Source organism: Somniosus microcephalus, chromosome 8 (genome assembly GCF_052327205.1).
Source record: "Somniosus microcephalus isolate GS21.2 chromosome 8, FLI_Smic_1.0, whole genome shotgun sequence".
In the NCBI taxonomy this organism is placed as follows: Eukaryota; Metazoa; Chordata; class Chondrichthyes; order Squaliformes; family Somniosidae; genus Somniosus; species Somniosus microcephalus.
The window spans coordinates 34,886,302-34,909,324 of NC_140994.1; the positions used below are offsets into that span (position 1 = coordinate 34,886,302).

Here is a 23,023-nt window from a genome sequence, read left to right on the forward strand (position 1 = left end):
TGCCACTATGCTTTCAAAATCCTTTTCCACTGGCTTCTCTGGGGTTATTAGGTTTCGCAGTAAGCCGTATGTTTTTGCACCCATGGAATTCAACAATACCAGTGCTTTCCTGGCATCTGGCACTTCATTTACCTTGCAGTACACTTCTACACGTTCTATATATGTTGCCCAATCTTCGATTTCATTGTCGAACGCTGTGACACTGCCACTCTTCTGCATCCTTGGGTGTGGTTAAACTGGCTAAAAATGGCGTCTCCCGCGCTCTCCCTTCTTCTCCGCCGGCTCAAAATGGTGTCTCCCGCGCTTCTTTCCTCCCCTGTGGACGCTGCTCAGCCCTTGAAACCCCGGCCGCGCTCTGCCTGTTTTCCCTTCTCTCGTTGACGCCGCTCGGTCTTCAACCCCGGCTGCGCCCTGTGCGCTTCACCCTCTCTCTTACCCCGTCGACGCTGCTCGGCCTTTTTGTGTGCCGTCGATCGGCTCCAGCCGCTGCCGTCCGGGAAGGGTCTGCGCCGTACCTGCTGCCAGCCCGCTGTACTGGATCGTCTCGACTAGGGAACCAAGCCCAGCTCTCCACAGCCTCCTCTGCAATGTTCAAGTCCTCTCCAGATGGTCGACGCCTGCACTGGTGGAATCGGCCTTCTTTTACAGAATTGCAGGTAGGTTCGAATCAACTCGTCGCCACTGTTGAATCCGTGAATGTTAATGTATGGTATTCTTCAATAAATCGACAGAGACTGCAGAGGAACAATTAACAGGTGTTTACTGGATGCAGGTTACTCAAAAACTAAAGTACAGATCCCTACTCAGGGTTTATATACCGGTGTGGTCACTACCGGTACTACAGTATACAGGAGCTGTAAAAAGTAGTTCTCCCCTTAAAGGTACATACACTACAGTCTCAAACCCCAGGCATCATCTGTCCAATAAATGGTGGTTTGCGCTCAGTGTCACCACTATCATTCTACATGGAAATCGCCCTGAGCCCTCACTCTTGAACTTTCATTTCCCAAAACACAGAGGCCACACTTTAGGTGATCTCAGCAGATCATTAAACCTTTTTTGACACTAAACCCATGTGCGCCTGCACACAGACCTCGAGCTCACCCCCTCAGCAATTTGCAGCCAAGCTGCCTTGCGGTTTGCTGAGGAGGCCTCCTCCTTCCGTTTCCAAGGTGAGGAGCTCCTGACGCCCTCTAACTCCCTCAACAAGAGCATGGAGGGAGCCCTCATTGAACCTGGCTGCAGCCTTAGTTTTTGGAGCTGCCATTCCTGCAGCTCCCAGCACCTTTAAGAGAAAAAAGCATTAATATTACTAAGTAAATGATTGGAACACATCTGGCATCTTTTTCATTTCATAGTCAGATAATAAAGTCATATATCAAAAAATCATGAATCTCTTTCTGGAATAATATGACCAGCAATATCATTTATTAAATTTTGCTCAAAACAGACACTGTCAACTCCCCTTTCAAGATAATGCAGCACCAAGCCATCCCAATGACATTTGTATGCAAAGGGGACATGGCCTCTTTAAATTTTCAAACAAACAACGTTTCATCAGACGCGAGAAATTGACATCCTCCGAGCAATTGCCTGGAGGGGCCCGCACGTCGGCTGTAACGAGGCCAATGAAGCCAAAATCGGAAGTGCTGGGAGGCAGCAGCTGGGTGCGGGTCCGAAAGCTGCCGAGCAGCGGGCCCGCCCTCAACCCGCATCAGTTATTAAAATCGAGCCCTTGGACTCCCTTTTATGTTGGCTGCCATTCTATTCTCATACCCTCTCTTTGCCCCTCTTATTTTCTTTTTCACTTCTCCTCTGAACTTTCTATATTTAGCCTGATTCTCAGATGTATTCCCGACCTGACATCTGTCATACGCGCTCTTTTTCTGCTTCATCTTACTCTCTATCTCTTTCGTCATCCAGGGAGCTCTGACTTTAGTTGCCCTACCTTTCCCCCAGTGGGAATGTACCTCGACTGTACCCAAACTATTTCCTCTTTAAAGGCAGCCCATTGTTCCACTACAGTTTTGCCTGCCAATCTTTGATTCCAATTTACTCGGGCCAGATCCGTTCTCATCCCACTGAAATTGGCCTTCCTCCAATTAAGTATTTTTACTCTAGATTGCTCCCAGTCCTTTTCCATAGCTAATTTAAACCTTATGATACTTTGATCACTGTTTCCTAAATGTTCACCTACTGACACTTGCTCCACTTGACCTACCTCTTTCCCCAGAACCAGATCCAGCAATGCCTCCTTCCTCATTGGGCCAGAAACATACCGATCCAGAAAGTTCTCCTGAACACACTTCAGAAATTCTTCCCCCTCTCTGCCCTTTACACTATTACTATCCCAGTTTATATTAGGATAGGTGAAGTCCCCCCATTATCACTACTCTATAGTTCTTGCATCTCTGTAATTTCTCTGCAAATTTGCTCCTCCATATCTTTCCCACTAGTTGGCAGCCTATAGAATACACCTAGTAGTGTAATGGCACCTCTATTATTTCTTAACTCTAGCCATATAGATTCTGTCCTTGACCCCTCCAGGACATCCTCTCTCTCCAATACTGCCATGCCACCTCCTATCTTTTCTTCCCTATCTTTCCTGAACTACCTTATATCCAGAAATATTTAATACCCAATCCTGCCCTTTTTGAGCCATGTCTCCGTTATTGCCACAACATCATAATCCCATGTGGCTATTTGCACCTGTAGCTCATCAACCTTGTTTGCTATGCTTCGTGCGTTCACATACATACACTGTAAACCTATCTTAGACCTTCCTGTGTGTTCTCTTAGTCTGACCCCACCTAATACCTTCCTATTTCTTGCTTTAGTGCTATCCGTCTCTCCCAATCCTTTGTGCTCTTTGTTTCTCCTTTCTAATTCTACATCCTGTTGGTTCTCTTCTAAATGAAAAAGATTAAAAAATTAAGTTAACATATTTCCAGGTATTCTAAATGTTTTACTTTGCACAGACAGGCTGCCGTTACACTGCAGGCCGTGTGCAGGTCAAGTGGTGTGGGAGTCTGCCTTCTGTGGCCCCACACCGCTGCCCTAAATTGCTTTTGAAAGAAAGACCTGCATTTATATAGCACCTTTCATGACTACCGGATGTCCCAAAGCACTTTACAGCCAATGAAGTACTTTTTGTTTAAGCGTGGTCATTGTTGTAATGTAGGAAACGCGGCAACCAATTTGCACACAGCAAGCTCCCACAAACAGCAATGTGATAATGACCAGATAATCTGTTTTCTTTTGTGATGTTAATTGAGAGATAAATATTGGCCATTACACCAGGGATAACTCTCCTGCTCTTGTTTGAAATAGTGCCATGGGATCTTTTACATCCACCTGAGAGAGCAGACGTTTAACGTTGGTTTAACGTCTCATCTGAAAAAAGACGGCACCTCCGACAGTGCAGCACTCCCTCAGTACTGCACTGGAGTGTCAGCCTAGATTTTTGTGCTCAAGTCTCTGGAGTGGGACTTGAACCCACAACCTTCTGACTCAGAAGCAAAGGTGCTACCAACTGAGCCACAGCTGACATTTTTGAATTATTTTTTGCATCCAAATTACACTGCACAGTTTGTGTACATCCAAAGCAAAACCATTTTGAATGAACACAACCCGTCTGGTATAACTTGCCTAGGAGGGCATAAAACATATGTTAGAACTAGGAACAACTGTGGATCTTGACGTCCAGTTGGCGGCAAACCAGGCAAGTGTCACTTTTTGCGAGCAAAACTAGAGGCCATCAATATGAGATAGTCACCAAGAAATCAAATCGGGAATTCAGAAGGATCTTCTTTACCCAGAGAGTGGTGAGAATGTGGAACTCGCTACCACAGGGAGTGGTTGAAGCGAATAGTATCGATGCATTTAAGGGGAGGCTAGATAAGCATATGAGGGAGAAGGGAATAGAGGGTTATGCTGATAGATTTAGATGAGGGAAGAAAGGTGGCTCGAGTGGGCACGGACTGGTTGGGCCGAATGGCCTGTTTCTGTGCTGTATATCCTAGGAAATCCTATGTAAAATGACTTCTATTTGGGTAGATACATCGGCATCATCCTGGCTGATCATTAAGGCCTCACTCCCCACCCGCCAGCCCCCTTGCATTGATGAGGACTGGAGTGGCCAAAGGTGCAGACAGGACTACAGCTCCCACAAAGCTTGTGGAGGCGACGGCTGCGCAGTGGGAGCGTGCGAGTGGCGCAGGCCCCCCACCCCCCCCCCTGCAGGCGGGGGAGAGTACCGCACCCCCCAGGAGGGAGCCGGCATCAGGAAGGGGGTGAGGCGGCCAGTCGCTCCCAGTCTGTCTGTGTGTGTGTTGTGTGATGTCCCGGTGCGTTGCCTGTTCTCTCCGACACAGAGTGTATGTGTGTGTAGGGGAGCGGGGGGGAAACAGGCGAAGGGAAAGCGAGAGGACAGCGAGCCCGGCTCAGCCAGCAGCGTTAGAAGAGACAGCAGGCTGACAGAAAGCATTTCCTGAGCTGCAAGTCAATGGAGTTGGAGAATATAGTCGCCAACACGGTCTTGTTAAAAGCCAGAGAAGGTAACAAAAAAAAAGACAGAAGCAGCCTGGGCGATGCGCGGAGGGGAGCTTTTTTTTTACATTTGGGGGAAAGAGAGAGGGGTACAAGATTGCAATAGAGGGGGGAAAATAAGCAAATACATTAATTTTGCAATCGAGAGTTTAAAAAAAACCCAACAGAAATGCACTGGGTTTTTTTTCATGACTTGTTGAGGGATTTCCTGGTGAGATGTAAATGTTTCACTGTGCGAGCTCTTGGCTAATTGACCGAGTGCGAACAGCAGAAGGGCTGGCATTTGCAGCAATGGCAGGTTTTTTGGTGAAAACACACATATCCCTGCTGTACATTTCTCCCTCCCTCACTCCATTTTGACCGTTTTTTGTTTGGGATGGGGAGATGTTGTTTAAATTGAAATGTTGTGCATTGGCAGCCTGGACTGATGTCTCAGTGTAATAATGGATTGTGCGGCAACCCAGGGCTTTCATGCAAAGGAGGACCCTGACATATTTCATCCAACGGGTGGTATTAGATCTGTCTGCAATAATATTTTTCTCCGCGTCTGTTTAAAAAAAATCTATACATATGTGTTTGTATGTATGCATATGTATGTGTGTGTATTATATATATAAATGTATGTGCATAGAGATATATGCAACAGATCGAGATTATATATCAAATACATACGTGTGGAGATTATCGATTTGCTGGGCAGCCTGAAGGGTGCTAATTGACTCCGTGTATTATGCCTGCGAGATGTAAGAGGGTGTTTGGGCGATGTGCTTAACACTTGGCATCTCCCAGCCGCATGTATGCAAGCTCCGAATTAAACGGGTTAACCATCTTATTAAAAGGTTGGTGTGCATTGGGAGAGGGAGAGGATGAGGAAGAGGGCCATTGGTGCAGCTTTCGTGTGACTGATTTCTAAAATATTTTTTGCATTTGCATTTTATTGTTTTTTTCCGTGTAGATGCAAATCCACTCATTACTGAGCTGCGGTACGGTCTGTGAGCAGGGGGGAAGTGGCTTTCGTGACATTACTATCTGTACATCACGTTCGCCTGGTGATAGACGTCACATCAGGGCTATCTCACCTACTCGTGTTCTTGCTGGATTTTTAAAAATAAAAGTGAGGGGTTTGCGTTTCATATCGATGCCCTCCAAAAAAATTAGATTAAAAAAAATATGAAGCATCAGGCAATTCCTACAGTGAAATATGATTCAGTGTATCAGGCTGTAATGCAAAGATACAATTGCATATTTTACATTTTTGCAAGAGGTTACATTTATTTTACCGGTGTGGATTTATGGCTGAGACTTTAGTTAAATGAGATCCGATTATTTTTATTACGGTACGATGTGATTCAGTCAGATAAACTGGGGATATGAAATCCTGTATGAAAGTGCAGCATTTTAATATGAGCATTTACGAAAGACGCTTGGAATTTCACATTTTCTTTTGCATTGCTTCAGATGAATGCCTTTTCTTTCTAAGTATGTTTTTTGCCATTTGTAAATACGCAGTGCTTTGTGTAACCAGGATTGGACAGGAAAGATTGGCATGAGCAGAACCCGAATCGCCGAAGAAGAAAAGCCCGTCTGTTACGTTTATATTCACATAACATTTTAGCACATTACATTTTCTGTATCTGACGTTAGATGGCACAGGTCTCCGGAAACTGCGATGGAGAGCTGAGGGATTGTAGTGTATTACGCACGTTTCTGCTTTTTGCAGGGCTAAGGGTGAAAGCATGAATTTTTTGCGTTGCTTTTGGACAGGGTGGGTATACATTTCTAAGGACTTGGAGACGATCGAATTGTATGTGATGAGTGGGCAGTGGAGACTGATGGGTATTGAGCTTGTTTTAAACCCTCCTAGCCTTGATGCAATCTACAGGGTTTTTTTTTGTTCGCTGTAGACTGCAGTGAACCATAACATTTCTGGATGTGATTGTACATCATATTTCTCCCTGTCCAGATCCAGAAAATATAAATATATATTAAAGTAAGCATCAGAAGATATTTAACCACATCCATCCAATATGACAGCACATGTGACTACTTGTGGGTCTGCCGATGTCAGACAATGGCACATGCCTCTTTCGATGGTGTGTCACATCATTACATTATATGTATGTATGTATGTGTGTGTCTTGCTGCATCACTGTTCTGCCACCATGGAAACGCGTTCCTATGTAAAAGAAACCTATCGAAACTGTATTTCATTTTTTTAAAGCTGGCATGGCCATAATATTTAGAATGATCAGTGGGATGTGGAAACTATTCTATGCTTGTGACCTGACTTGACCTTCCCAACTCATTGAGGCCAGCTCGTTTATGGAATACGAAATATATCTCGGGGACCAGAATAGAGTATCCTTTGTTTATTGAAGGTGGACTGCTGCCTTGTTTCAGGCTAGTTTTGTTTTTGTTACTGTTTGTTATACAGTTGAATCCCCTCAGTTTGGACTGTGACACGTGCCCACATATACACCTCTACCTTTAAATTCATGTTCCTTCTGTCACATGTAATAGGGTTTTATTGAATCATCCCAACTTTTAAATTAAAATCTGTTGTGTTACTAAGGTTCTGATAGAGATTTAAAAAAAAACTATCCTCATTCATGCCATTCATACAATGTTGCTGAGGCATGAAATTGCACAGAAACAGAAAATAGTGTTGCAAACCTGCATTTTCCCTGCTATGAACTGTTACTTCACTGCCTACCAATGTGATAATTCACTGCAGTAAAATTAAAATCAATAATTCATTCCTGTGAGTTATCATCTAACACACTGATCTGTGAGATTGGTTGGAAAATGCATTTGGACTTAATATTAATCTCCTGTGGAATAAATAGTGTTCAGTCTATTGGTGGTGTACTGGCATCATTTCAATCATGCAAAGGAGTTACACTTGTGAAAGAATAGGTGGAACACATTATCACCAAAGTATATATAGATTTATGCCATCCTAAGTGAAACTTGCTCAGTTATGTAATCTAGGTCTTTTGTTGCATTAAAAAAAATAATTTAAACTTTTTCCTATTGTGTTTGGAAGAATGTATTTTATGAAGCTACTTTACATATCGCTGTACATTCATATATTTTATGAGGTCATTGAATATTTAGGTGCACTGTCTCAAACACTTTGAGAGTGCATATTCTCATGCATAGTTTATGAAGTCACTGTTCTTCCTGATTGCAATGTGCCTTCAGGAGCAATGTACCAGCACTTCAGGCTGCATGTACTGGGGTCTTAAAATATTTTATATGGATTTTTGTTTCATTGTTATTGCAGTAGTACTGAGAGATGCTCGCATACTAATTGTATGGAAGATTACATTTTCAAATAATTCAAATGGCATTTCTATATGCTGTGTACTACCAGGCTAGAGTTAATATTGTTTATTAAATGTCAGCCTTGGCTTAGTGGTAGCACTCTCGCCTCTGAGTCAAGGCTGTGGGTTCAAGTCCCACTCAGAGTCGTGAGCGCAAAATCTAGGCTGACAGTTCATTGCAGCACTGAGGGAGTGCTGCTCTGTCAGAGATCCTGTCTTTCGGGTGAGACATTAAAGCAAGGGTCCTGTCTGTCCTCTGGGGTAGTTGGAAAAGATCCCATGGCACTTCGAAGAAGAGCAGAGGTGTTCTCCCTGGTGTCTTGGACAATATTTATCCCTCAACCAACACCATTAAAACAGATTATCTGGTTATTATCTCAGCTTGTTTGTGGGACCTTGCAATTGGCTGCTGCATTTCCCTACATTACAACAGTGACTATACTTCAAAAGTATTTAATTGCCTGTAAAGCGTTTTGGGACATCCTGAGGTTGTGAAAGGTGCTATATAAGTCCTTTCTTTCTTAATTGCTGTTATATTAGAATAAGCAGGTAGGAATTAGAAAAGGGTAACAATGTCCACCAGTTATATCATTCAGATATTATTTGGGGGAAGTTAAATTAACACTTGCTACCATTTTAAAAGAAAGATTATTTTGACCTGTACTCCCCACTTGCAAAAGTCAACAGGTAACTTGGTGCAAGATATTTGCCAGTGTTATTTGCTAACAAGCTGCTGGGAGATACATGAGAGTGACCATGGTGACTTGTTTGGCATGTTTTTGTTTATTTTGTCTACTGAAATTAGAAACTTGCTAATAGAACAATGGAAAATAAAACTTTCATACTGTTACTTCATAGAGCTATGTGGTGTGCACTAATGCAAAGGGGTGCCCTATATTACTTTTAGGAGTTCCCTGGTAATTTCTGAATGATAGGTCATGGAGGAACCCCACATATTAAATCTGTTGTAGGCTTGGTTGTTTTCAAAGTCTCCTATTATGAAGTTGTGTTTGGTAGTAATTAGGCTGGTGACAATTGTTAATATTTGTACCCACGAGCATAACTGTTGGGATCCAGCAGGATGCATTGGACATCCTTTCTTTTCATTATTTTGGATGCTTGTATAAATGAGAACTTAAACAGATTTCTAATGGTATCAGAAAATGGGAGCCAGAACACTTGGGCTACTACTGCAAATGCAACTGACTCTTAATTGTACCAGCAAAATTCCAGATTATTTTTAGCAGTGTAGAACAGATAGCATCTCTCGTGTCAGTTAAAAAGCATCTGAAGGGGACTGACAGGGTAGATGCTGAGAGGCTGTTTCCCCTGACTGGAGTGTCTAGAACTAGGGAGCATAGTCTCAGGATAAGGGGTCGGCCATTTAAGACTGAGATGAGGAGGAATTTCTTCACTCAGAGGGTTGTGAATCTTTGGAATTCTATGCCCCAGAGGGCTGTGGATGCTGAGTCTTTGCGTATATTCAAGGCTGAGACAGATAGATTTTTGGAATCAAGGGATATGGAGATCGGGAGGGAAAATGGAGTTGAGGTCAATGATCAGCCATGATCTTACTGAATGGCGGAGCAGGCTCGAGGGCCATATGGCCTACTCCTGCTCTTAATTCTTATGTTCTTATGAATAATTCCAGCAGTTTACCAGAACAATCTGATGTTTACCTCACAAGTAGCACCAACGTGTACATTATTCACACCAGGTATGGTATCAATTCTGATTTCTGGACATTTTTGTGCTATGGACTCCTTTAATACATGTGAATCTTGCTTTACTTAGTGGGACCCCTTAATAGCTGAGAAAGAAAATGTTCAGACTGGAGATGATCAAATTTAGGTTCAGCATGTTAAGAAACAAAATTTTTAACACAGCTTATTTTATTCAAAATCTCCACCTGCAGTCTGCATGCAATCATACTCCCTTTGGCAACAGAGCACAATATTCTGGGCCATAGGCATCTCCAAAAACCGCTGTCTATTATTCTATCTGTCTGGCAGAATGTGCCAATTCATGTTGGCCTTTTCCCCCCCCCCCCATGATTAAATTCCTTGTTTTTGTATTACTTTCCATTTTGTTAACCTATTGAGCACTGACAAAATTAGAAAGCCAGCTTGGCAGACAGTCCTTGACCTAAAAGTGGAGTGGCCACTTGCTGGTTGAAACATCAATATCTAGTCACTTGAATTGGCAAGTCATCCAATTTGAAACTAGTATGAGTTTTAACTCAGTTAATTTGATTATAGCATACCTTTCTAAGTTGCATTTGGCCAAAATAACTTGTTTAAAGCTCATTACACTCAGTAAATCTTTTGTAGAAAAAAAAATCTTCATTTTATTCCTCGGTCACCTTTTGGCTCTTTTGAATGGTTAGAGGATGAAAGGTCAAGTCTAGTGAACTGTAAGACATCAGGCCGATGTGCTAAGCCAGCCAGTTCAGAGTTGTGCATTTATGACAAGTGGTTGGTCCACTCTTTACTTTGGGCATCGCAGCTTTAAATAACTGAATATGTTTCTTTGTCTAAAATCTGATCTGAAATTTGCAATTTGCCACAGTGACCTGCTTTCAGACATTATAAACTCACTTAGGGGAAATGCCTGTATTTTTTCTGGGCAGCCCTCTCTTCCCCTCTGAACACCGCAAAGTGAGCATCAGAGAAATTTGTAACTTTCTATTGAACCTACTGCCCAAATTCAAACATTTAAGCTTACTGTGTGACTTAAAGGGAAAATCTACCAAGGGTAATATTTATGCAATATCTTAGATTCTTGATCTTGTTGCTATTGGAGATATTTGCTTTTGAGTCTGTTGCTTTGACCAGTATATTTATATTTCCAGTACTGAGACTTTGTAATACTATGCTATCATTTTACTGTTCCGTAAATGGATGTCCTAAAAATGCATGTTTGTATCGCATATGTAGCGTCTTAAATTGTAATTAATGTGGACTACCAATGTGACTAAAATAATTTGAGGCATGTTTATTCAAACAGAACTATATTGCACTTGTGGTGGAGGTGTTTTTTTTTCAATATGAAAGGTATAAGTGATGTGGGTGAATAACATTTTATATTACGAGTATGATTCATCTATAACAGTGGAGAGGTTGGAGTTGCATTACTGTACTGGAGCAGGGCGTTGATCAACCCTGTTGCATCTGATAGAATATTGTGTTCGTAAGAGCTCTGAATGAGCTGGTATTAACGTTGTGCAAGATTCTGACTTTAGGGGTTGAACTTGGCCTTACCATGGTATTGTGATTTACAGTATTTGAGTTGAAGAGACAGTCTAAATATAAACCAACAAATTAGGTATAATTACCATGTGTCATTATGTTTTTGATGTATATAATTTCAAGTTTCACAAAAGTTAGGATGTATTGGGAAGTCCAATTTCTAATTTATGAATGTGCATCATTTGCAAACTTTACAATGTGACATCTGAGCATAATTTTTAAAAACCTTTCATTTTGTAACAATAGGAATTTATTTTTGTTAAATGATGTTTTAAATCACTCTTGCTACTTATTTCTTGTCCTTTCCTTTCTTGTAGCACAGGGCATCATGATCTGTTCATTTTACTCAAAAGATCATTTAGAAATTTTGCAGTCACCGATCACTTCAAGAGGTGGTATTGATTTCCTTAAAGAGAATTTTCCCAGTTGGTTGTAGAACTGCCTGTTTCCACAAGCCAACACCTCCTCTCCCAAATCACCATAATGAATAAAGGTTAAGAATAATACGGATGCATGTTTGTTTTGGAGGACAGCAGTGGAGAAACCAGGCAACGACAGACCCGCCAGTGTACTATCAGCTGTGGGGATGTTGCTGGAACCTATTATCAGAGACAGAGTGACTGAGCACTTAGACAAGTATGAGTTGATCAAAGAGAGTCAGCATGGATTTGTGAAGGGTAGATTTTGTCCGACTAATCTAGTTGCATTTTTTGAAGAGGTCACTAGCATGGTGGATCGGGGAGTGCCTATGCACGTTTTTTATATGGACTTCTGGAAGGCATTTGATAAGGATCCGCACAGGAGATTATTAGCAAAAATGAAAGCACTCTGAATTGGAGTTAACCTTGTGATGTGACATGGGTTGGTAATTGGTTTGAGGGAGGAGATAGAGAAGTAGGGATAAAGGGAACATTCTCTGGTTGGCGGAATGTGATAAGTTGGGGGCCTACTACAGATCCCTTTTCACCATCTATATTAATGACTTGGATGAAGGAATAGAAAGTTCTATATCCAAGTTTGCAGATGATACTAAGGAGGCACAGAAAGTTATATAGATGGGAGCAGGAAGTTACAAAGTGACATAGACAGACTAAATGAATGGGCAAAACTATGGCAGATTGAGTTAAATCTGGTGATGAATGAAGTCCAGATAGATAAATTGGAATGTTTTCTTCATGGTTAGAGGCGTGGAGCAAAGGGATTTAGGTGTCCATCTACACAAATGACTAAAAGCTAGTGCACAGGTATAAAAAGTATTCAGAAAGACTAATAGAATACTGCGGATGCTGGAAATCTAACACATAAACAGAAAATGCTGGACATACTCAGCAGGCCAGGCAGCATCTGTGGAGAGAGAAACAGAGTTAACGCTTTAGGTCGGTGACCTTTCGTCAGAACTGGAAAATGTTACAGATGTAACAGGTTTTAAGCAGGTGCAAGGGGGAGGGAAAGTGGGGGGAGGGGAGGAAAGAACAAAAGGGTAAGTCTGTGATAGGGTGGAAGGCAGGAGTGATTAAATGACAAAAGGGATGATGGTGCCAGGCAAAAGAGGCTGGTAATGGGACAAGAAACAAAAGATGGGACCAGAGGAGGTGTAAATGGCAACAGTTGACCATTACCAGCACCTGCTGTCCGAAAAAATCGGAGCAGTTGTTTTAAAATTGTACAATTGTGATACTGAGTCCGGAATGTTGGCCTATATCTCAAAGGGGTTGGAATACAAAAGTGAGGAAGTGATGCTTCAGTTGCACAGCGCCTTTCAGACCCCATCTGGAGCATCGCATTCATTTTTGGTCACCAAACCTCAGGAAAGATATCTTGGCCTTTGAGGGGGGGGGGGATGTACAGCACAGATTCACCAGAATTATATCAGAGTTTAAAGGGTTAAATTAAGAGGCCAGGTTGCATAAACTTGGTTTATTAGGTAGAATTATTTTTGCTGCAACAGAAAAGCTTAAATTTTTTTCCCCTTGAGAATTCCAGAGTCCAGCTCTGTTATGTTGATAGAAAGACAGAACTTGCATTTATATAGTGCCTTTCATATCCTCAGGAAGTTCAAGAGAACTTCCCAGCCAATGGATTACTTTTGAAGTGCAATCACTGTTGTTTTGTAGGGAACATAGCAGCCTTAGGATCTTTTGCATCCAGCGAAACAGGTAGCCAGTGCCTTGGTCTAAAGTCTTAGCTGAAAGAGGGACCTCTAACAATGCAGAAATGCCTGAGTACTGCACAGAAGTGTCAGTCTGGATTATGTGGTCAAATCCTAGAATGGGACTTGAACCCATGACCTTTGACTTCGAGGTGAAAGTGCTACTAAATGAGCCAAATTGACACTCAAGTTTACTGGAGGACTAATTACTGCAGTAGCTTACTGTGAATTTAGAACAGGATGAATGTTATTTTTGAAACAAAAATTGTGCAGTACGGGCCTTGTTCCCCGGGACCAGCGTGGCGTCCTTCCCCAGCCGGAAGTCGGCGCAGACCGCGCAGGGAACGCAAGCAGAAGCGGGGTAAGAGGGCCGGTATCCAAAACAGGCTGAAGAGGGCCCCACACAAACCCTCCCTCCCAAGTATTTTCCTGGCCAACGTCAGGTCACTAGAAAACAAAATGGATGAGATCAAACTTGATCTCTCCTCACAGAAAAGGACAAAGGAATGCTGCGCCATGATCTTCACAGAGACCTGGTTGAACAACGGCATCCCTGACACCACCATCCAACTTGAAGGACGCACGGTCTTCCGCGCCGACAGAACTGCAGACTCCGGTAAGAGCAAGGGAGGCGGTTTGTGCATTTACACTAAATGCCTGGTGCACTAACACGGACATAATCGATAGATCCTGCTCGGCTGATTTGGAATTCCTCATGGTAAGGTGCAGACCCCTTTACCTGCCTCGGGAGTTCACGGCTGTTATCATCACTGCGGTCTACATCTCACCACACGCTAATGCCAAACTAGCACTGAAGGACCTCTACAGGGCCATCAGCGAACAACAAACTGCGCACCCAGACGGAGCTTTTATCGTCGCGGGGGACTTCAATCACATAAACCTAAAAACTGTACTACCGAAATTCCACCAGAATGTTTCCTGCCCCACAAGAGGGGAGAACACACTGGATCAAGTCTACACGAGCATTGTAGACGCTTATAAGGCCATTCCCTGCCCCCACCTTGGGAAGTCTGACCACCTCTCCCTGTTTCTAGCCCCGGCATACAAACCGCTCTTCAAAAGAGGGAGAACATCAGTGAGAGCAGTGAAAGTATGGCCAGAGGGGGCAGTATCGGAGCTTCAGGATTGCTTCGAACGCACTGATTGGGGCATGTTTGCCCATAATGACATCGAGGAATACGCATCCACAGTGCTATTCTACATTAACAGCTGCGTCGAGGTCGTCACGACCCATAAAAATATCAGGACATACCCCAACCAGAAACCCTGGATGAACGGAGAGGTCCGCTCACTGTTGAAAGCACGCGATGCAGCATTTAAATCTGGCGATGCGGCGGCTTACAGTGCAGCTAGGACCAACCTAAAAAAGGGTATCAGGACTGCCAAAAGGAAACAGACACTGCGGATAGAGGATCATTTCCACAACAACTCGGACCCCCGGCGCATGTGGCAAGGCATCCAGTCCATCACTGACTACAAGGGCAAAAACACCAGACCCCCGGTTAGCGATGCCTCCCTTCCGGAGGAGCTTAACAACTTCTACGCTCGCTTCGACAGGGACAACAGGGAGCTGGCTACCAAAGCCTTGCCACCCCCGGAAGACCAGGTGCTCACTCTGTCGACCTCCGACGTAAGGGGTGTTCTACGCGAAGTGAACACACGAAAGGCTGCTGGACCGGATAGCATCCCTGGACGGGTACTCAAGGAATGTGCTGATCAGCTGGCTGATGTCTTCACCGCCATCTTCAATCTGTCATTGGCCCAGGCAGTAGTCCCTACATGCTTCAAGACCGCTACCATTATTCCTGTGCCAAAACAAACGGCTGTGACGTGCCTGAACGACTATCGACCTGTCGCACTCACACCCATCATAATGAAGTGTTTCGAGAGACTGGTCCTGGCTCACATCAAAGCCAGTGTTCCCGCCTCTCTTGACCAACACCAGTTTGCCTATCGTGCAAACAGATCAACGGAGGATGCAATCACAACTGCTCTACACTCGGCACTGAATCACTTGGATGGTAAGGAGACCTACACCAGAATGCTGTTCATAGACTACAGCTCAGCATTCAACACTATCGTCCCCAACAAGCTGGCCTCCAAACTCTTGGCCTGAACACTTCCCTCTGCAACTGGACCCTGGACTTCCTAACAAACAGACCCCAGTCTGTCAAATTAGGTAACCACACCTCCCCCCCACCCCCCCTCTGACCCTGAACACGGGGGCCCCACAAGGATGTGTGCTGAGCCCCCTCCTCTACTCCCTCTTCACCCACGACTGTGTGGCTGTTCATGGTTCCAACACCATCATCAAGTTTGCGGATGATACCACGGTAGTAGGCCAGATCACCAACAACGATGAGTCAGCCTACAGGGAGGAGGTCCAGCATCTCGTGAAGTGGTGCGCCGATAACAACCTGGCCCTTAACATCAAGAAAACCAAAGAAATCATTGTGGACTTCAGGAAGTCTAAAGGCGGAAGTCACACCCCCATCCACATTAATGGGGCTGTGGTGGAAAGGGTGGACAGCTTTAAGTTCCTCGGAGTCCACATCACGGAAGACCTCTCCTGGTCCCTCAATACCTCCCCTCTGGTGAAGAAGGCCCAGCAGTGCCTATATTTCCTAAGGAGGCTGAAGGGATGTAACCTGTCACCCCTGATCCTCTCTAACTTTTACCGCTGCACAATAGAGAGCATCCTGACGAACTGTATCACAGTATGGTATGGCAGCTGTAGCTACTATGACCGGAAAGCCCTGCAGCGGGTAGTCAAAACTGCCCAACGCATCACCGGCACCCGGCTACCGACCATAGAGCACATATACCAGAAACGCTGTTTACGGAGGTCACGGTCCATCATCAAAGACCCTACCCACCCCAGCCACAGTCTGTTCACCCTCCTGCCATCTGGGAGACGCTACAGATGCATTCGCACCCGTACGACCAGATTTAGGAACAGCTTCTTTCCCAGGGCTGTCATCCTACTGAACTCCACAAATAAACTCTAAAGCCTGCACATCTGCCAATGCACTTTATTATGGTTATGTTTATGTTAATGTATTACAAGTCAAATGCATGTTGAATGTTTAAATGTCTTAATCTAAATGTACACTCTCGGGAGCCGCAAGCCTACATTTTGTTGTACTGCACTTGTGCACTAACAATGACAATAAAAGTTGATTTGATTTTGATTTGAATGGTATACCTTCACTACATAGGTGTACAGATCAGGAAGATTCTCAGGTTTAATTGCTTGTACATGCAATTAGTTGATTTCAGTGGAAGTGATATATATAAATACCTGGATATTGGAATACAGAGTAGAATTTCTAAATTTGCTGATGACACCAAACTTGGGGGTGTGGCAAACAGTGAGGATGATACCAATCGACTGCAACAGGACATAGAAAGGCTAGCAGATTGGGCAGAAAGTGGCAGATGGAATTTAATACAGAGAAGTGTGAGGTGATGCATTTTGGCAGCAGGAACAGGGAGAGGCAATATACGCTTAATGGCTCAGTTTTAAAGAATGTGCAGGGACAGAGGGACCTGGGAGTTAATATGCATACGATAGCAAAATACTGCAGATGCTGGAAATCCGAAATAACAACAGAAAATGCTGGAAAAACTCAGCAGGCCAGGCAACATCCGTGGAGAGAAATTAGAGTCAACGTTTCGGGTCAAAACCCTTTATCAAGACTAAAGAGGCACAGGGAATGAAATAGATTAAGAGGCAGGGCTGGGAGAGAACAAAAGAGAAGAGACATTGAGGTATTCAAAACGAGACGAGATGGTGATAGGACTAGTGGAGACAAAAGACGGCTCGAGTCTAGGTGTGAAATGTGCTGGCAGAATGGGAGACAGCTGCCATGTGGGAGAGAGAAAAAAAGAAAGGTGGGTGGGGAAAGGCCAAAACAAGGGTGTGGATAAAAAATATAAGTAAAAATGTAATAGGGGCCGAGGGTTTTGACCCGAAACGTTGACTCTAATTTCTCTCCACGGATGTTGCCTGGCCTGCTGAGTTTTTCCAGTATTTTCTGTTATTATAGTTAATATGCATAGGTCCCTGAAGGTGGCGAGACATATTGAGAGAGTGATTAGCAAAACATATGGGATCTTGGGCTTCATAACTAGAGGTATTGAGTACAAAAGTAGAGAAGTTATGCTGAACCTTTATAAAACGCTGCTTAGGCCACAACTGGAGTATTGTGTCCAGTTCTGGTCACCACCCATTACGAAGGATGTGAAGGCCCTTGAGAGGGTGCAGAGGAGATTTACCAGAATGGTTCTGGGGATGGAATCTTAGTTACAAGAAGTTGGATTTGTTTTCATTAGAGCATGACGTGCCTCAATAACTCCAAGACTCGAAGTTAGCAGAATAAAACAAAGGCTTTTATTAGCAAAGAAAAGATGCCGGTGGCTGCACCTAGCTTCACCTGGCATGCTGCTGTTCTACTGCAGGACAAGCCTGGACTTGTCTTAAGTAGGGCCAGGTATGGGCGGAGTCGACACACAAAGGGGGCGGTGCCCTATACACAATACAAGGTACAAACACCGGAGCAGGCAATACAATATATACAGTTAACTACAGAGTCTGATGAATGACATATTTCATCACAGAGCAAAGGAGGTTGAGCGGAGATTTGATAGAGGTGTACAAGATTATGACGGGTTTGGATAGGCTAGATGGGGAAAGGTTGTTCCCACTAGTTGATGGTACAAGGACTAGGGAACACAGATTATCTGGCCATTATCACATTGCTGTTTGTGGGAGCTTGCCATGTTTCCTACATTACAACAGTGACTACACTTCAAAAAGTACTTAATTGGTTGTAAAGCACTTTGTGACGCAAGGCGCCATATAAATGCAAGTCTTATTTAGTCTTTATTTTATTTAAAATTATAAATATGTTACATAAAGTAAAATGAAACTGTCCAACATCTCAGAATATTTATTCAAACATTTCAGCTTAGCACCTGTAAGGCATATTCTTAATTGGTTAGTTACCGCACAAGGCTATCTATGCACTGGAAAATTTGACTTGGGAAGTGATAAGATTAAGTTGTTCCAGCCCACTCCACTAAAGAAGTGATAGACTTGCTATCTATTACATTCCATACATACTTCTGGGCTCACATTTTAGTAAATTGTTCCATAATGTTTCTAACTTTATGTTCCAGCCTCAGATTAAGATTAAGCCACTATCAGCACTCAGTTTAATATCAGTGCCATATTTTACAGCAGAAACTTCTACCACTTTGAAATAGATGCATTTAAACAGATGTTTCCAGTAGAAAAATGCCCACAAATCTGGCAGATTCTAATATGAAGTTTAGTCTTAATTGATTGTACAGGACCTCGGGCTCTGGCCTCAGGCATTCTTGCAATGCAACAATAAATCCTTGATTAAGCGTCAGCTGTGGCTCAGATGGTAACATTCTCACCTCTGAGTCAGAAGGTTGTGGATTCAAGTCCCACTCCAGAGACTTGAGCACAAAAATCTAGGCTAACACTCTAGTGCAGCGCTGAGTGAGTGTCGCACTGTCGGAGGTGCCGTCTTTCAGATGAGACGTTAAACCGAGGTTCCGTCTGCTCTCTCGGGTGCATGTAAAAGATCCCATGGCACTATTTCGAAGAAGAGCAGGGGAGTTCTCCCCGGCCAATATTTATCCCTCAATCAACATCACTAAACAGATTATCTGTGCGCAAATTGGCTGCCGCATTTCCTACATTACAACAGTGACTACACTTGAAAAAGTACTTCATTGGCTGTGAAACGCTTTGGGATGTCCGGTGGTCGTGAAGGGTGCTATATAAATACAATCTTTCTTTCTTGACGGAGAAGGAGCCTTATTAGAGACCATGTGCTCTACCATTCCACTGCTATCAACACATGGTGGAGCTTATTCATTTAGTACAGGTCCCTTCACCAACATCAGCATCAAAGTCCCCTGTGGCATTGAGACCCCCAGCAGCACATGCAGACTCCAGGTTTTTTAATGGCTTCAGTCAAAACACCTGGTCCTCTGTCCAGACCAAATCGACTACACGTAGTTACTATGGCAACCAAATATCCCGTTTATTTAGCCCAAAGTTAATTTCCCATGTAGATTTTAAGACATGTTTCAATTTGGAATATCATCAATACAGCAATACGATGTTGCCCAACATAAAAGCAATCTTAAAATGTTGCATAATTTGAACAGATGCCTTCACTTACAGAGCACTCTGGGAATGTGAGTGGCTTTATACCAAAAATATTGGATGAAGTATATTGCTAACTTATTCAGAATATTTCAGCAGTCTGGCACCAGTAAGGCTGTGCTCACATTAATAAACAATACTGTCCAAACATCTAATCTTTCATTGTGTCAGAAAATTTTGAATCTCTATTTTGTTGACATACATATATGGCATGCATAAGACTGTAGTTCTTATGCTTTGGATAAGAATTATTCTTTTTTTATCTCTGAAAATCACAGTGCCAAAGTAGTTTACCACCTCATTAATTTTCTTTTAAAATGAGTTTACACCTTGTTGATTTGTGCAGGGTTTGTGATTTCTATATATAAAGAGCTAAGTATTCATCATTGGTAACACTTGCTTTTAGTTGGAACAAAGTTGCATATAATTCAGTGAATTGGATAGTAGACTTTACCCTCTCACATCCTCATGATGTCCTGAAATGCTTTACAGCCAATTAGTACTTTTTCAAGTTTAGTCACTATTGTAATGTAGGAAACGTGACTGCCAATTTGCACACAGCAAGTTCCCACAAACAGCAATGTGATAATGACCAGATAATCTGCTTTATTTTTAGTGATGTTGGTTGAGGGATAAATATTGGCCAGGACACCGGGGATAATTCGCCCGCTCCTCTTCAAATAGCGCCATGGGATTCTTTTACATCCACCTGAAAGGGTAGATGGGCCCTTGTTTTAAGGTATCATGCAAAAGATGGCATCTCCAACAGTGCATCACTCCCTCAGTACTGCCCTGGAGTGTCAGCCTAGATTTATTTTGTGCTCAAGTTCCTGGAGTGAGAGTTGAACCCACAACCCTCTGACCCAGAGGCAAAAGTGCTATCCACTGAGCCACAGCTGACACTTAATTAGCATGATGTAACAGCTTAGGTTGGTTACTTTGTCACTCAGTGCTCCAAGTTGGTCAGCACATAGATAGAGTCATAGAGTTATACAGCACAGAAAGAGGCCCTTCGGCCCATTATGTCCATGCCGGCCATCAAGCCCTGCCTATTCTAATCCCATTTTCCAGCACTTGGTCTGTAGCCTTGTATGCTATGGCGTTTCAAGTGCTCATCTAAATGCTTCTTGAATGTTGTGAAGGTTCCTGCCTCCACCACCCTTTCAGGCAGTGAGTTCCAGATTCCAACCACCCTCTGGGTGAAAAAGTTTTTCCTCAAATCCCCTCTAAACCTCCTGCTCCTTAACTTGAAACTATGCCCCCTGGTTATTAACCCCTCTACTAAGGGGAAAGGTTCCTTTCTATCTATCCTATCTCTGCCCCACATAATTTTGTACACCTCAATCAGGTCCCCCCTCAGCCTTCTCTGCTCTAAGGAAAACAACCCCAGCCTGCCCAGTCTCTCTTCATAGCTGAAATGCTCCAGCCCAGGTAACAGGCAAGTATCCCATATGTCTTTTTAACCACCTTATCTACCTGTCCTGCTGCCTTCAGGGATCTATGTACATGCACACCAAGGTCCCAGTCCAAAGATGTGCAGGTTAGGTTGATTGGCTATGATAAATTGACCCTTAGTGTTAGGGGGATTAAATACGTGGGGTTACGGGGATAGGGTGGGATATGTGTTGGTGTAGGGGTTACGGGGATCGGGTGGGATATGTGTCGGTGCAGGCTCGATGGGCCGAAATGGCCTCTATCTGCACTGTGGGGTTTCTGTGAGTTCTGTGAGTCCCTCTGATCACATTTAGGTACTCAGCCGCACCTCAAGAATTTGCATTGCATTGTTACACCAATATTTGTATGTGGTGTTTAGAAAAAAATAAGAAGAAATGTTTGACAACCTCTTGGAGATACTGGTTTTGTCTTTTTTGTGTAGTTCAGTTTCTCCTGCAAATAGCATTCTTGGCTCCCTGTCAGACCCTAGGGCACGGTGGCATAGTGGTTAGCACTGTTGTCTCACGGCGCCAGGGACCCGAGTTCAAATCTGGCCTCGGGCGACTGTCTGTGTGGAGTTTGCACATTCTCCCTGTGTCTGCGTGGGTTTCCTCCGGGTGCTCCGGTTTCCTCCCACAGTCCAAAGATGTGCAGGTTAGGTTGATTTGGCTATGATAAATTGACCCTTAGTGTTAGGGGATTAATTACGTGGGGTTACGGGGATAGGGTGGGATATGTGTCGGTACAGGCTCGATGGGCCGAAATGGCCTCTATCTGCACTGTGAGGATTCTGTGATTCTGTGAATCTCCTCTGCACCCTCTCCAATGCAATCACATCCTTCCTATAGTGTGGCGACCAGAACTGCACACAGTATTCCAGCTGTGGCCTAACTAGCGTTTTGTACAGCTCCATCATAACCTCCCTGCTCTTGCCTTCATTAGCCGAGGCATAGAATATAAGTATCCCATATGTCTTTTTAACCACCTTTATCTACCTGTCCTGCTGCCTTCAGGGATCTATGTACATGCACACCAAGGTCCCTCTGATCACATTTAGGTACTCAGCCGCACCTCAAGAATTTGCATTGCATTGTTACACCAATATTTGTATGTGGTGTTTAGAAAAAAATAATAAGAAATGTTTGACAACCTCTTGGAGATACTGGTTTTGTCTTTTTTGTGTAGTTCAGTTTCTCCTGCAAATAGCATTCTTGGCCCCCTGTCAGACCCTAGTGCAGCCTGGGGTTGTTTTTTAAATTAATGTATGGTGTGGATGTCCTTGCTCAAAAGTTGAGTTTCTCTGTTGACTGCCAGTGGAGCTGTGGATATATCCATATCAAGGCTGTTCTGAATCTCTGCTCACTGCACTACAAGATACATTGCAACAGAGAGAGACTTGTGGCAGATGATGCCTGATTTAGTAGGTAAGCATTCAGTCCAGCCCTAGATCATTTTTTGGGAAGCGAGCAGATTGTTATCTTGTATCGCAGGACAGCCCGTAAAAGTTCCTGCTACAGTCAGGCTGTACTCCCAATCAGATGAGCATTTGAGGTCTGAACTTGTTTTTTCTTCCATAAGTTCAATTCATCTGAATTTGGAATTTGTTAATGAACTTGCTGCACAATTCCTGCCTCCTTAGATAACTGGAGAACTTGGAAATGCTAAATTTCTAATGTGACAGTTACTCTCTTGCGGCTCTGATGCACGACATCCGTGAAATGCAGCAGTAAATAAAGTATTAGCAAATGATCCCATACATTGCGCATAAAAGACAAAAACTGCCAGATTGTTCCATTTATGTGTACACTGCCACTTTCCTAAAGATGGGTGCACTTGTACCTGAGGATTCTGAAAATTTGGAGCCAAAATTTTGATTATTTACAAATTAATTCTTCCAAGACCACTTCAAGCTTCTGATTAGATTTGAAGTTCATCATCTGAAATCAAAATAACCAGTGCAAATGGTAAAATAAAAGAACAGTAAAATGCCAGTACGAGTACATAACCTATGAGGAGCTCAAGCCTCTGTTCTTTTTCTTGGCCTCAACTTGTTGAAAATTCATTTCAATGCTAGAAAGGAATCGTAAACTGC

General features: G+C 43.4%; 1 protein-coding gene across 2 annotated transcripts in view; it reads left to right on the plus strand.

Moving 5' to 3' along the window:
• Window positions 1-4,249: 4,249 nt before the first annotated feature.
• The window catches only part of LOC147113444 (G protein-coupled receptor kinase 5-like), a 279,468-nt gene continuing 260,694 nt past the window's right edge, over window positions 4,250-23,023 (plus strand). Inside the window, exon 1 of one of the 2 annotated variants that reach the window (XM_085994525.1) lies at window positions 4,250-4,556. In XM_085994525.1, the coding sequence (XP_085850651.1) occupies window positions 4,505-4,556 (52 nt within the window). In that variant the 5' untranslated portion in view covers window positions 4,250-4,504. The remainder of the gene's footprint in view (window positions 4,557-23,023) is intronic. The other variant, XM_085994524.1, reaches the window with a different exon arrangement.